General features: G+C 38.5%; 4 protein-coding genes and 1 non-coding gene across 5 annotated transcripts; 4 read left to right on the plus strand and 1 right to left on the minus strand.

Annotated features, from left to right (window-relative positions):
* Positions 1-251: 251 nt before the first annotated feature.
* On the plus strand, positions 252-2,475 carry LOC103867299. Its single transcript, XM_009145354.3, has 5 exons — positions 252-463; positions 1,001-1,263; positions 1,346-1,557; positions 1,629-1,896; positions 1,973-2,475. The coding sequence occupies exons 1-5, from the start codon at positions 421-423 to the stop codon at positions 2,276-2,278; spliced, it is 1,092 nt and encodes a 363-aa protein (XP_009143602.1). The 5' UTR covers positions 252-420; the 3' UTR covers positions 2,279-2,475.
* Positions 2,476-2,819: 344 nt separating this feature from the next.
* Positions 2,820-2,903, plus strand: TRNAY-GUA. Its single transcript is given in 2 exon segments — positions 2,820-2,856; positions 2,868-2,903. It is a non-coding gene; the product is annotated as a tRNA-Tyr (tRNA).
* A 331-nt stretch (positions 2,904-3,234) lies between these two features.
* Positions 3,235-6,232, plus strand: LOC103867300 (protein ABSCISIC ACID-INSENSITIVE 5). The gene is made up of 5 exons (XM_009145355.3): positions 3,235-3,612; positions 4,351-5,476; positions 5,555-5,626; positions 5,712-5,741; positions 5,825-6,232. Exons 2-5 carry the CDS (start codon positions 4,358-4,360, stop codon positions 5,918-5,920), a joined length of 1,317 nt encoding a protein of 438 aa, XP_009143603.2. The 5' UTR covers positions 3,235-3,612; positions 4,351-4,357; the 3' UTR covers positions 5,921-6,232.
* A 2,681-nt stretch (positions 6,233-8,913) lies between these two features.
* Positions 8,914-10,979, minus strand: LOC103867301 (pentatricopeptide repeat-containing protein At2g36240). Its single transcript, XM_009145356.3, has one exon. It carries the CDS (start codon positions 10,741-10,743, stop codon positions 9,244-9,246), a length of 1,500 nt encoding a protein of 499 aa, XP_009143604.2. The 5' UTR covers positions 10,744-10,979; the 3' UTR covers positions 8,914-9,243.
* Positions 10,980-11,229: 250 nt separating this feature from the next.
* Positions 11,230-14,909, plus strand: LOC103867302 (1-(5-phosphoribosyl)-5-[(5-phosphoribosylamino)methylideneamino] imidazole-4-carboxamide isomerase, chloroplastic). Its single transcript, XM_018658767.2, has 8 exons — positions 11,230-13,364; positions 13,437-13,498; positions 13,580-13,787; positions 13,854-13,939; positions 14,028-14,129; positions 14,203-14,336; positions 14,425-14,473; positions 14,582-14,909. The coding sequence occupies exons 1-8, from the start codon at positions 13,241-13,243 to the stop codon at positions 14,765-14,767; spliced, it is 951 nt and encodes a 316-aa protein (XP_018514283.1). The 5' UTR covers positions 11,230-13,240; the 3' UTR covers positions 14,768-14,909.
* The last annotated feature ends 338 nt before the right edge of the window (positions 14,910-15,247 follow it).

The raw sequence follows: 15,247 nt of genomic DNA on the forward strand, positions 1-15,247 counted from the left end.
ATGTATTTTTGTAAAAATATAAACGTCATGATAAGAACGCTATACCCCACAATCTGAAACTGATATGTACCTAACCATATTCATGTTTGAGTTTAGTAACTTTGTACATTTTTTTTACACATTTTACAGTTTTTGGGGTCTTATTTTCTATTTAAAAAATTTGTTTAACTGTAGGGATGATGGTAACTATTTTTTATCTAGAATCGCGGCAATAGCAATCAACGGATGACGTGGATTAAGCAGATTCACATCTCATTCCTGATTCCTATTACAGTGGGTTAACCAAACAACCAAGAAACGACCAAATCTGCTAAAGTTGAAAGTAAACTTGCGTTTATTACAAGACCCAAACTACTTCTTTCACTTTCCAGCTACTTTTCTCTCTCCCTCTGTTTCTCTCTGCTTCTCTCTATCTGCCCAATGGCTACTGGATCGACAGACTCCGCCAGCTCCCGCTCCTCAGGTTCGACATCTTATTCTTCTTCCATAATATTTCGATTTTTCTACTTTGCAGCAATCAGACAAAGGTTCCAGAATAGGGTCAGGCTGATGAAATGAAATGAAATGAAATGATGATTAAGATTGTTGAATTTAAGACGATGCATTTAATAATAGCTTTACTTAATCTGGAAATTTCGTTTCATGAAATGTTCCTCCTATACAAAAGGAAAGAATCTCTCCAAAACAAATGAAGGCAAAACATAAGCAAATAGTAAATCTAACGATGAAGATTCGTTTGATATTTTTTTACAGTGGGTCCTGCCCATTTTTGTGAATTTTGATTGATTATTATTTTTAGTTCATCATTTGCCAATTATTTACACAGAGATATTAATTTTATATTCAAGAATATTTGTTTAAGGTGTCTGATTAAATGCGCATGACTGAGTTCTTAACTACTTTGGTCATAAAAGACTTCACTTTTTTCACATCATTGTTTCTTGCCCTCTAAGATTGATTGAGAAACAATGTCTGTTTTGTCCGAATCTTTGATGTACAGGTGTTCTCTACAAGCTGTTGGTCGTGTTCTCTGTCTGTATAGCTACTTCCACTTACCAAGCACTCCAACCTCCTCCTCCAAAGCTATGCGGCTCTCCTGGTGGTCCATCTATCACAGCACCAAGAATTAAACTTAGAGACGGAAGACACTTGGCTTACAAGGAGCACGGTGTTCCCAGAGATCAAGCTGCCCGTAAAATCGTCTTTGTCCATGGATCTGATAGTTGCAGGCACGACAATGCATTCGCTGCTCTTCTTTCACCGGTACTACAACTCTTCTACTAGTTTCTGTTTCGTACATTCAGTTTACAGATCTTAACTTTAGAAATCATATGAATGTTTGTAGGATATTAAGGAGGGACTAGGTGTGTATATGGTTTCATTTGATAGACCTGGTTATGGAGAGAGTGATGCTGACCCAAACCGTACTCCCAAAAGCTTGGCTTTGGACATAGAGGAGCTTGCTGATCAGTTGAGTCTAGGGACTAAGTTCTATATAATAGGGTACTCTATGGGTGGACAAGCTACATGGGCATGCCTTAAATACATTCCTCACAGGTAATACACATTGTTTAATGATGGCATTATTGAAAGGGAATGATTTTGAGATGATGTGTTTGGTTCTTTAGGTTAGCTGGAGCAGCTCTTGTAACTCCAGTGGTGAACTACTGGTGGAAGAGCTTTCCATCAGACATCTCAAACGAAGCTTATAATCTACAACCGAGAAACGACCAATGGGCGGTTCGTGTTGCACATTATGCTCCTTGGCTTACTCACTGGTGGAACTCTCAGAAGTGGTTCCTTGGGTCAAGTGTTGTGACTCGAAACCTCGGTTTGTTGTCTAAATCTGACAAAGAGATCCTCTTCAAGATTGGTGCTGCAGGGAGGCCACATGAGGTGTAATAGATATTAACATTCTTCATCACTTTTTTCTTATTCACGCAACTTGACCTAATCAAACTATCTCATGCAGGGAGAAATAAGGCAGCAAGGAACACATGAGACAGTGATCCGTGACATGATTGTTGGGTTTGGAAAATGGGAGTTCGATCCAATGGAGCTGGAGAACTTGTTCCCTAACAAGGAGGGATCAGTGCACTTGTGGCAGGGAGATGATGACGCTTTAGTACCTGTGACTCTACAACGTTACGTTGCTAAGAAGCTGCCATGGATTCATTACCATGAGATTCCTGGAGCAGGGCATATGTTTCCTCTTTTTCCGGGTATGGTTGATAACATCGTTAAGACGCTCTTAACCAACGAAGAAGTCAAGAACTAAACGAAAGATTCATCTTCTCTCTCAGAACAATGGGCTGATTTGTTTTGTGACATGAGTTGCTATGAAGTACTTTGAAACGACTAGAGAGATTCATGAATATCTCAAATTTCTTAGTAGATCTTTTGATTACTACTAATATACTTTGTTGGTGATCTTTTTACTAATTTTAGTGTGATTTATTGATGAATACTACTTACATATGTCACAATAATATTAGTCTTAAGCTATACAACGTGGAATATGACGGTAGAAAACAAGGTGCATTGATAGTAGTATTAGTTTAGTTAGAGCAGAAGCTATGTGTAATCTTTTACTTTTACAAATAGAAAAGAAGTCGTATTCATTTTTGTAAGCAAAGGTGAAAATATCAAAATAATAGTTAATTCTGTGAGCCCAAAACGAATTGGACCTTGTATCTTGATTTTTGTTTTTACTGTTAAGGGCATAGAATGTAGTGTTCACTAACGTTTAATATGGACAATGGCCCAGACTGAACTATGTTTAAGTATATGAATGGTTAAATAGGAAGTAAAATCAACATCCGACCTTAGCTCAGTTGGTAGAGCGGAAGACTGTAGTAGTTGCTGTAATCTTTAGGTCGCTGGTTCGATTCCGGCAGGTCGGATTTTTTGTCCGAAATATTTTTTTCTTAATTCTGAACAAATAATTCATGTGCGCTCGCAAGCGGATGTTCGAAATGGAAACATGTTTTTTTTTTTTGTTAATAAGCTCTTATTACGTGTTGTTGGATATATACTTTTATATCAGTTTCTTAACTCGTAATCCAGTTTCCTCACGTGCTATGCTGACAAAAGAATCAAGAGAGAGTTTTGACGTAAATCAACATTTTGTAGCAGAGAGTCACACGTGTCATGCTCTACCGAAGACACTCCAAGAAGCAGTAAGACAACACGTGTATCATACGTGTCGACGTAGCCGAACCGATTCTTTGCCTCTGATCTTGGGCCTGGACCTGGACTTCTCTATGTTTCCATCTCTTTGAAATCTCATTGGTCAAAGAGATAACTTTAGACAAAAGATGTTTAACTTCACGCCACTGCTCGTAGGTCCCACGCGCCACCCTTACTCACGGTGAATATAAATATATCATCTAACCTCTTTTACCGCCTCCCTCAACAATTTATCTCTCTCTCTCTCTCCTCTTTCCAACACCAAACACACAAGTTTCTCAGTAAAAAAAATCTCTGAAGTCTTTGAATCTATGTGAAGGAGGAGAACCTCCGAGAAACAGAAAAAAAAAGTAGTTTCTCATCTTTTTTCGGTGGTGGAGGAACAGTGAGCCACCGCTTTTGGGAGACAGATTTAATTTGCAGGTTCTCTTTCAGTTTTTGTAGTTATTTTTGTCCTCAAGATCTTGAGGAATATGTCCTGGATTAAAAAAATTAGAGAGCAATTACTTAATTAGTTTTAGCTAATTTAGCTAAATATCTTTGATTTAACAGATTATATAAGATTGTTTAGGTGTTTGTTTGCTTTACGGTTCTTCTCTGCGAATAAAAAATATTTTTTATTTATTTATAAAGTGGATAATCATGAAAGAAAGTGGTACTCACACTCAGTAATAATTGTTTCATTTTTAGGATTGTATTAGATTAAGCTCTAAACAAATATCAACGTTTTAAAAGAAATAAACCAAAACTCATGTGTTGTCTTGTTGATAAGTTGGCTTAATGATGTGGGTGTATATTTTCCTCTTTCGGAAACGGAACCTTTATTGAAATGAGAAATTATTAGTTTGTTTATTGCTAAATTTAGTAGTCGCTTGTCGCTGTCATGATGTAGACCGTTCTTCTTTATTTCACGTGGACCGTCTTCAATACCATAGAGATTCTTTTTTATATTAGACCTTTTTTCATGTAACATTGAAGTGATTCGCATCTGTATAAATCTCCACTACTTTACTAGATGTACCCGTTCAAAACTTAAAACAAATATCTCAGGAAATTAATTTTTTTTTAACTTTTTCATTAAATTGTGGTCCTTTGAGCATTAATATAGCATAAAAAGATTGTAATATCCATATGCGAAATCTTGACGTTGTTTGTCTGCAGCTGGTAGATGGTGGGCAGAGAAACAGAGATGATGTCTGAACGAGAAGTAGAAACATCGACGGCGCAAGCAAGACAAAATGGAGGAGCTGGTGGAGGAGGAGGAGAGAATCATCCATTTTCTTCTTTGGGAAGACAATCCTCCATCTACTCATTGACACTCGACGAGTTCCAACACGCTCTCTGCGAGAACGGCAAGAACTTCGGGTCCATGAACATGGACGAGTTCCTCGTCTCTATTTGGAACGCTGAGGAGAATAACAACAACAATCACCAAGCATCAGCCGCAGCTTCACATCCCGTTCCACCGAGTCATAACGGTTTCAACAACAACAACAACGGTGGAACCGAGAGCGGCGTCTTTAGTGGTGGTGGTGGCTCCTCAGGTAACCAAGGGGTTAATAAGAAGCCAGGGATAGCTAAGCAGCCGAGTCTTCCACGACAAGGCTCGTTGACACTTCCAGCTCCTCTTTGTAGGAAGACTGTTGAAGAGGTTTGGTCTGAGATACATAGAGGTGGCGGTAGTGGGGGTGCAGACAACAGCAACGGACGTAGTACTAGTAGTAGTAACGGTCAAAACAATGCTAATAACGGCGGTGGTGAGAGTGCAGCTAGGCAACCAACGTTTGGGGAGATGACGCTTGAGGATTTCCTGGTGAAGGCTGGTGTAGTTAGAGAGCACCCTACTAACCCTAAACCTATGTTAAACCCGACCCCGACTAGTGTTATACCGGCATCTACTCAGCAGCAACAGCTTTACGGTGTGTTTTCAGGAGGTGGTGATCCTTCTTTCCCGGTGGGTGTAGGTGATTATGGTAAAAGGACAGGAGGAGGAGGAGGGTATCAGCAGGCACCACCGGTTCAGCCAGGTGTTTGTTACGGCGGTGGTGGCGGGTTTGGAGCAGGTGGACAGCAGATGGGGATGGTGGGACCGTTAAGCCCTGTGTCGTCTGATGGGTTAGGACATGGGCAAGTGGATAACATAGGAGGTCAGTATGGAGTTGATATGGGAGGGTTAAGAGGGAGGAAGAGAGTAGTGGATGGTCCGGTGGAGAAAGTAGTGGAGAGAAGGCAGAGGAGGATGATCAAGAACCGTGAGTCTGCTGCCAGGTCTAGAGCAAGAAAGCAGGTTAATATTGTAATCATTTATGTCTATGAATGTTCATATTAGCATAAAAGCTAATTTGTTGTTATGATTGTTATGAAGGCATATACGGTGGAGTTGGAAGCAGAACTGAACCAGTTGAAAGAAGAGAACGCTCAGCTAAAACATGCATTGGTATTTATTAATCTTTGAAACACTAATTCTTTTTTTGTGAAAGGGATTGTAACAATTGGTCTTTGTTTTGGTTTTGTTTCAACAGGGAGAGTTGGAGAGGAAGAGGAAGCAACAGGTAGTAGCTTTTGCATTTCTTGGAACCAAATATGTACTTGTGTCTGAGAAGCACTACAATCATTGTTCGTTTTATGGTTGCAGTATTTTGAAAGTTTGAAGACAAGAGCACAACCTAAAGTGCCAAAAGTGAGCGGGAGATTACGGACATTGATGAGGAACCCTAGTTGCCCTCTCTGAAACAAACAAACAAGCAGTAAAAGATGAAGACGGTGTTGGTAGGTTGGTTTGTTTTGTCCTTTTGAGGAATGAGATAATAAAATTATCTTTTACTTTGATGCTTTTATGTGTTGAGAGCTGTTCCTTTGTCAACAAGAAAGTGATTCTCTGTTTCAACATCATAAAATCTTTAGAGAATATGACAAGTGTTATGTCACTAGATTTATTACAATCCTTCCCAAGCAACTGTTTCTGTTTGTATTTTTATCTGGTTAGTACTCGAATGTGACAACTACTCTTGGTCCAAAAAATCAATGATTACTCCTTGGTCAGCACTCAAATTCCCACACGCGATACTTACATCTACTTGAAAACAACAAACACGCTCAGATACAACAGAACAAGTGCAGCAGTGGTTACTGCAGTAACTGGAACCGCAACAGTAATACTTCCGCGGGAGAGTTTCCGGGATATCACTTTGCATAACTTGTCAGCTTCTTTGTAAAGAGAAGCTTTCTCTTTCAGTGATGCCTTTTTTGTTCTGAGAAAACGTGCACAAGTGAAGATCAGAGATGAAATCAAGAGTGGAGTTAGACGACTAATAGGCATTACCTTTAGCCTGAAGCTCTTCATAGTGTGACGGAGAATGACAATATCACTCGGTGATGATGGTAGTTTAAGGGAATGATCCTTCCAACTTTTATATTCTGCTTTATAAACACTATCCCAGTGCCTCCAGCAATCAACGTTTCCCATCAGACACCAGATAGCGATTGCTCTAGCATCCTTGGCTAAAACAACAGGCATTCCTTCTCCAGCTAATAATGTCAAAGAAACCATGAACAACTGTTGAATGAATTGTTTCATTGCATCGGTTGATGATATTAATATTGAATGATCGATCCAACGGTGTACAAGCTGTTGAAGAAGATAAACACTAGCGTTTGGATTCATTTTATTGATATAGCGCCAACACTTCCAGCAAACAGCATTTTCGGTCAGAAAACCCAAAGCGATTGTTTCGGATTCCTTGGCCAGAACAGGATTTCGTGAAGCAACATATTCAAGAAATCGCTAGATGGTAGCTAGACGCTTTATTTGAGATTATTGATTAGGCTACATATAAATCATTCTGAAAAAAAAATGTTTTATTTATGTATGATTTGCTGACTAGACTAAAAATCAAGGTTTTGTTTTTGTTACTAAAAGTAATAATACCTTTTTACCAGTTTTGAATGAATCTGTCCTTTGCATGGGTTGATGGTAGGGGGGGGGGGGGGGGGGGTGATATTCCTCTACAAGTGTCCTGAGAAGATCAAGACTAGCTTTCATATATTTTTTTAAGAGACAGTGCCAGTGCTGGAAGACGAAATCCTTGTTTTTGGTCAGATACCAGATAGTAGTGTCCATTACAAGTTTCCAGCAAGTTATTAATTCGCCATAACTACTATATGTTTGGCCAAAAAACCCACTAAAAAGCAACTAGAAAAAAATTGAAATTGTCAACCTATTCATTTTGGACAAGAAAGATTTTATTCAGTTCAGTTCGCATTGTTGATATTCTTCTTCGCGCAGAAAGATGACGCTTTTTCATGAGAACAATTGCGACAACGTAACCCTTGATTGCCTCACGCGAGTACCAATCCAATACCACCGGACCGACGCTTTTACTTCACGTGGTCTTGATTTCATTCTTTGATCGGAAATTATCTTCAAGAGGCGGTCAGAAGAAGGTCTGAAGGAGCTGATGGTGTACATATGTTTAGGCGACAACAACTCTACTAAGCCTACGCATAGTAGTTGGTTTTGTTCGGAGAAGAAACCTGAGAAGACCACTATTTTGTCAGGTTCTGGCTGATGAATTACTCTGGTTTGATGATGAAGCTGGTGAATGGAGAAATGTTATAGGAGGAGAAGAAATGTTTCTGCTAACATATTTGATTTCAGAGTCAAGAGGTTCCCACTAAGTGTGGTTGATTCTGGTGCTACACAGGTAGTTTTTACTCTTTGATGTTCTATAGTTTTTATAAAAGTATTGGTTTTATCATATATAGTTTGCTGCACAAATGTCGACCAACAATAAAATTGATTTATCAAATCTTCGTTTACGTTGCATATTTTCCGATTGTATATCTAATCAAGTGTATGCCTACCTTCACCTTCATTTTGACTCTCGATTTTGGAGATTCCTTGTATGATGTGTCTTTTGCCATTTATATGTTTTCAATCATTTTTTTCTATATGTTTAGTTATTGTTGTCTTTAATTTTTTTCTTATTTATGTGTGTGTTTTATTTACTTATGTTTAGTTATTGTTGTTTCACTTCAAGTCTTTGGTTTTGTAACTTGCATGTGGCAATCTTATAATGTTGTAGGTTTCTACAGATAACTAAGCCATACGTTCATTCATATGACCAGTCAAGTCAACGTGAAGGTTGGAATGAGATGGGTTTGTGTATGTGTGATTTTGCTAAGAAAGACTTAATTATGCGTACGTATAAAAAAAAGGTTGGTAGTGTGTAATCCAGATGGGGTTAGCTTTATATCTATGATAGTATCTAAATAAAACAAATGCGCACATTTGCTTTCAGAACCAGCGAGACATGTCACGCCTTTTTAACCCTCTATGGCTCTATTTAGTATTTATAGTAGTGAGTTTATGTTTTCCATCACCTGAGTCCAGAAGTTGCAGCCCAAGAAATAACAGAACCAATGGGACCACAAGTTCATATATTTATATCAACCAAGCCTTTCCCTTGATCTGGATGTTCCAAGAGAAAAGTTGTGGATGCCACGGTTTGTACAATGGCTACATCTTTCTAGTTGCTATCAAAATCACGAAATACTCGGCAACCCAAATTTATCTGTAAACGACACAGCAAAAATAAAAATTGACTCAAGTGACCCAATATTTTTTTTTTAAACTGACATTGATTAGTATAGATAAGGAATCAGACAAGAGTAAAGTGAATCATTTACTAGTTTCGTGTAACTTTAAATGTTGTAGACAAAGCAAAGTAATGTCTCATATTTACATGAACAAGAAAAATTACAGTTTTTTTTTCTATTAAAAACTCTAATAAAAGGAGATTTTCTCTACAAAGCAAAAAAAAAAAAAGAAAAAAGAGTGAGACTTTGCTTTTCGTAACAAAAGTGAGCCTCCTTGTCTGAATTGGTTTTGGCTTTTGGAGATTGTTATCGTTACAATTCATACCTAATCTCTCTCTAGTCACAATTAAATTATTATGAGACCTCTACTATATAACTTGGTTTCCATTTCATATCTCATTTTCTTCAAAATCAAATGTGTTTGACATATTCCTTTGGCCGAAGAAGTCTCACTGGTTAATCTAACCGGACTTGCTTCTTTGAAAATTTTCCACCTGTGGACAAACCATCCATCAATCTATTATATGTAAAGATATCAGACAACATGTCTTTATCCAACATCTCATTCACCAAAACCTCTCCTTCCTTCCTTCTCCCTTCTTTCGAGAACCCCGAAACCAAAACACGGTACGTCGTCTCATCAGCCTCAAACCCTTTGCCTGTTGCCAACACTCTCAACCTGTTTGCATCCATCGAACGACCAGAATCACAGAGATCCCGAAGAAGCAAGTTAAACGTCACACTATCAGGAACCAAGCCTACATTCATAATCATCTTCTCCATAAACTCTGAAGCTTTCTCCGCTCTCCCTGATCTCCTCAACCCTTCGACGAGTGTAGTACAAGCAATCAAACACGGAGCTCCACCCTTATTCTTCCACACCTCCTCCACCATCTCCACCGCTCTATCCACTTTCTTATCTCTACAAAGCTTCTCAACTAAACTCCCATAATCAAACCCTTTAGGTAAAACCCTCTTCGCCGTCAGATCCATCACCAACCTTGTAGCATCATCAACCAAACCTTCTCTACACAACCCATCAACAAGAATCTCGCAAGTAGCTTCAGAGACTCCACAACCTAACTCAATCATCTCGTAAGCCATTCTAACACCTTCCTCAACCTTCCCCTTCCCTAAAAACCCTCTTATAATAGTATTGAAGCTAACCACATTAGGCTCACAACCTCTCTCCCTCATCTCCTTAAACACACCCAACGCCATCTCAAACTCACCGCTCCTGCAATAACCGTTGATGAGAATATTAAACGTACACGCATCGACCTTCACCATCCTCTTGTAAAACCCCAACGCCTTCTCCATATCACAACCCTTCTTCTTCACATACCCATTCAACACAGTGTTGTAAACTCCAACGCTTATCTTCCCATCGATCAATCTCTTCATTGTCTCAAACGCTAACAGAGCGTAATCCATCTTCCCAGCTCTGCAGAAGGCGTCGATCCCGGAACTGAATAAAGATTCGAGCTTTGGGCAAGAGAAGATCCCTGATGCGCAAGGGCAGGGGTTCGAGGCGACGAAAAGGAGGAGACGGTGGAGATCGGAGAAGCGGTGGGTGGCGGCGAGGGATCGCGACATCCAGAGGAAGGAGTCGTGGTCGTGGCGGAAGGCGTCGAGGGTGGAGGCCCAGGTGAAGACGGCGAAGTCGTGGTGGGCGAAGAGAGGGTGGTGGCGGAGGTGGGATCGGAGGAATTGGGTGAGGGATTTGGGGGTTAGGGATTGGTGGTGGGGGAGGTTGGATTCGAGGAAGGTGAGGAAGAGGGAGTGACGTGGAGATGGAGAGAGAGTGAGAGTGGGAGGGATTGGGGTGTTGTTGTTGGGAGGTTTGGGTGGAGGATGGGGTAAGCGGTAGATCTCGGGTGGCGGCGGGGTTAGAGGGGCAGGGAGGTGGGTGGAGTTGGAGACGAGGTTGATGATGTTCTTCTTGTTCCACCGCATCACTCTGTTTTGTCGGAGAAACCTGAAGATCCGCTGATTCCAGTTAAACAAACGATCTCTAATTATTGATAAAACCGGAATAAACCAGAGTGTAAACCGAATTTCTCAGTTTAAGTATTGGTATTCATGTATTTGGTTCAGTTTAGGTCGCTTACTTTTGGGTACAGCCGTACGTACATGTATATGATTTGATTTTGATTCATTTCAGTTTTCTTTTATAATTTAAATAAATATCGAGTTATTCTATATAATCTATATAAATTATCGAATAATTTAAATTATCTCAAGTATCCTAGATAAAAAAAATAGTAAGATATTATCCAGATCATTGTTTTTATATAATTTTAGTAAATTTTATCATATTTATAAATTATTTAGAGTAATTCTCTCGGATAGATATTTTTAAATTTTTGTTACGAAAATAAACCTCAAAATAAAATGATCAAAATAGCATTTTTTATTTTTAAATTTTTAATTATTTTTTATTTTATAAAATTTGAAATCATATCTCTTAAACTCCACTCATCAACTCTAAACACTAAAACTTAAATTCTAAACTACACCTCTTGACTCTAAACTCTAATGTTTAGATTAATTAAGCATAAATGTATAAATGTATATTTACTTCTGACAAAACATTTAAGTTATTTTGATCATTTTTATTTTTAAAGTCTATATTTGTGATAACAAAAATATTTTTAGGTTTATCCTATAAAAAATTTCAATTACAATTATGAGCAATTGCATTCCATATACACATAATAAAGTATATTTAGCTATGTGGTATGTGTACTGTTTCTTTTTAAAATATACCTGCCATACCCTTATATCTATGCATCCAGCCTACTCCAGCTATATGACATAAATAATATTGTATTTCTTTTCTCAGACATAAAATATGTATTAAGCCAACACGTGTTTACATTGTTTTGCTTTTCGTTTTCAAGAGCCATCTTCCTCTAGATTTTCTCTTTTACGATTATTATTGTTCTCACCTTCTTTGATTTTTTCCAGAGAATCATCTTTCAAGATCTCTCATTTTTCCCAGATTCATCTCTTTGTAATCTTTCTCTTCAACTCTAGTTTCATGTTTTACAAAAAAAAAAAAAAAAAACTCTAGTTTCATGCGCGTCTCTCTACTTTCACGACTTTTCATCTCTGCATCTTCTAGAATTCGGAAACGTTTCGGTGTACGGCGCCTTCGCCTGAGCTGGAGCGTGCTCCCCCCCCCCCCCCCTTCCGGATCTCGAGCCACATGATGGAATAGCACCGGCTGCATGTACTGGAGGCACTTCTTCTCTCTCTCTCAGCGAATCTGATGGTCTCTGTTTCGAAGACCCTAAGAGAGCTCCGTAGTTCTAGTGTCTCAATGGGAGTAAGGCGTGCTCTCTTTAGTTTGAGGACGCAGAGACGTCTCTGATTGTAGAGAGGCTTTGGTATCGGCGGATCTGTTGAAAGGAATGGCGGTTCCCTTAGATTGTTTCTCGTCAGTCTTGATCCTTTCTACTCCGCCGTGACGGATGAGGTTGAACGTGGAAGCTCAGACCCATGAGACGGCGAGGATCTTGCGTAGATGCGGTGGTGACGCATGCGTTTGTGGTCATGGGGCGCCTTTGGGGTGGGGTCTCTTTGCGGGGACTGAGGTGGATTGGGCTTGGACACCCCATGAAGCTCTGAGAACCCGATTGAAAAACCACTGTGTTCACCGGAGGGGAAGCTAGCTTCCGGAGCCTTCTTTCCCATGACCTATCTTCTTGCTGCTGATGTTTTATGCTTGTAGATTTCTTTGTCCTTCTTGTTGTAACCTAGCCTTTACTGTTTCTCCGCCACACTGACACCGTTATACTATTCCGATTTGCCCAGTTGAGAAGTTTAATGAATTTATTTGAAAAAAAAAATTAAAAGATCTTATCTTCCTAAAGTTGAAGAATTATGTCATAAGTATATATAGTGTTGTAATTTTTTTTTATCATAGGTTAGTACTAAATATATCTGGATGTCAACATTTTATCCAATTGATGCTAAAGTTAGATCAAAAGAACCATATTCTGTTAAAATATTTTTGGTATGACAGAGGAAGATTTAGGTGAATTAAAATCTGACACCACATCTGACAGCTGCTGTTTTTAAAAGAGGGATTATACAAGACGAAAGGGAGACACTCGTAATTTTCACCGTCCTTCCGTTACCAGGCATGCAAATATAATAAATTTTTGCTATTTACCTAATTATTTTCCATTCTATGTATATTAAGCTAAATAGCTCTACAATACAATTATTTATACCGAAATTGGATATTTATAAATATAGAAAATTATAAATTTTTCTTTTATTTAAAATCGTTCAGTTTGTTCGGTTCGGTTCCTTCTATTTTAATTCGGTTAATTTTTTTGGTTCGGTTAGTTACCCATGCCACACCTAAGTAACCCGAAGTAGAACCAACAATGCCATAGATCATCACGGCTTCGCCTACCTGGATTGTTCACCTGTTCCAAAGATGACAACTTGCAGCGCTCACTTGTATTCCAATGGTGGAATATCTTGTTTCCACAAGAACCATAGCTCTCCGTTGAACAACCATCTCAAACTCTCCGGACCACTGTTCCCCATCAAGACAAAACGTACGAACCTGGTTCAGTTTTTACTTTCAATTTCCCAAATCTCTGTAATGAATCTATGATTATGTCTTGTAGGACCCTCGAGGGTGCAAGTCACATCCGCTGTTCAGTTCAGACCTTGCATCGACATCCACAAGGTACAAAAAGCTGAATCCTTTTCATAAAACTCTCTGCTTGATGTTAACTTAGCTTAGATCATATCTCATTTGTTCTTAAAGGGGAAAGTGAAACAAATAGTTGGATCCACTTTAAGTGACTCAAAAGAAGACGGTTCTGTTCTCGTTACGAACTTCGAATCAGACAAATCTGCGGAAGAGTACGCAAAGATGTACAAAGAAGATGGGCTTACTGGTGGTCATGTTATAATGCTTGGAGCTGACCCTTTAAGCCAAGCTGCAGCTCTTGGAGCGTTACATGCTTATCCCGGTATGCCTTTTTGTGTGGGGTTTTGTTCTTACTGTTTGGTTTGATACAAGACGATGATGATTCTAGGCGGTTTGCAAGTTGGAGGTGGAATCAGTTCAGAGAATTGTTTGAGTTATATAGAGGAGGGAGCTAGTCATGTTATTGTCACTTCGGTAATAGCTCTCTTTTTTAATTTGTTATCATAGGGGATTGTGTTAGTTGTAATAATCATGTTTACTACTGTTGATGTTTTTTTTTCAGTATGTGTTTAACAATGGGAAGCTTGATCTTGAAAGACTGAAAGATCTTGTGAAGATTGTTGGGGAACAGAGATTGATATTGGACCTTAGCTGCAGAAAGAAGGTGATTGATTCTCCGGCATGTTTCATCTTCAGTTTGATGTTTTTATGACAAGTTTCATCCCGTTTTATAAAAGGATGGAAGATACGCGATTGTTACTGATAGGTGGCAGAAGTTTAGCGACGTCTTGCTTGATGAGAACTCATTGGAGTTTCTTGGAGGGTTTGCGGATGAGTTTCTGGTGCATGGTGTTGATGTTGAAGGAAAGAAGTAAGCTTTTGTGCTTTTCAGTGTCTTAAGAGTGGACTCATTCTAAATTAGTCAGTGTGTAACTGATCGTAATACTTGTTTTCTTAAGGCTGGGGATTGATGAGGAGCTTGTTGCATTGCTGGGCAACTATTCTCCGGTGAGTAACAAACACACATTGACGTGCTAGAACGTCAGAGTCTTGATTGAAAATTTGATGTCTTTAGCTTTGGATTAGGGAGCTTAGATGTAGTTTTGACGTTGACAGATTCCAGTAACTTATGCGGGAGGCGTGACGGTGATGGATGATGTAGAGAGGATCAAAGAAGCAGGAAAGGGACGTGTGGATGTAACAGTGGGGAGTGCTTTGGACATTTTTGGTGGTAATCTACCTTACAAAGATGTTGTTGCTTGGCATCACCAGCAACAAGAATCCTCTTCAGCACTGCATTGAAAACCCCATTTTAGTCTTTTGCTATTTGTCTCTTAAGTTCATTAATTTTCAACTTAATTTTTGTGAAAGAGTCAAGAATCCAATGATGATGAATACTTTTCATGAATTTTTTTCCATTGCTAATTTGACTTGGTTCAAATAATGTAATTGAAAAAAATAAACCTGAACTGTAACAGAAATAAATAGTCATAAATATGTGAATGGTTTTTTTCCTTGAAACATTCCAAATATCTAAAATCTTGTACAAATAAACATCCAAATATCTAACAAGTTTGACTTTTCCCTCCAGCTAGTTTGATTTGAAGCTTCTATTAATCAATTTGGTGTTAAAAATAAAAACATCTGAATATCTAAATTAAAATTATATATTGGAACAAAATAAATATATTTATGTTTGAAATAATTAATTTTAATTATATGTAGATCAAATAACCTTCATCAATTTAATATCATCTAAAAAGTAAATAATCAAAATAATTT

The sequence above is a fragment of the Brassica rapa genome, chromosome A05 (assembly GCF_000309985.2).
Source record: "Brassica rapa cultivar Chiifu-401-42 chromosome A05, CAAS_Brap_v3.01, whole genome shotgun sequence".
NCBI lineage: Eukaryota > Viridiplantae > Streptophyta > Magnoliopsida > Brassicales > Brassicaceae > Brassica > Brassica rapa.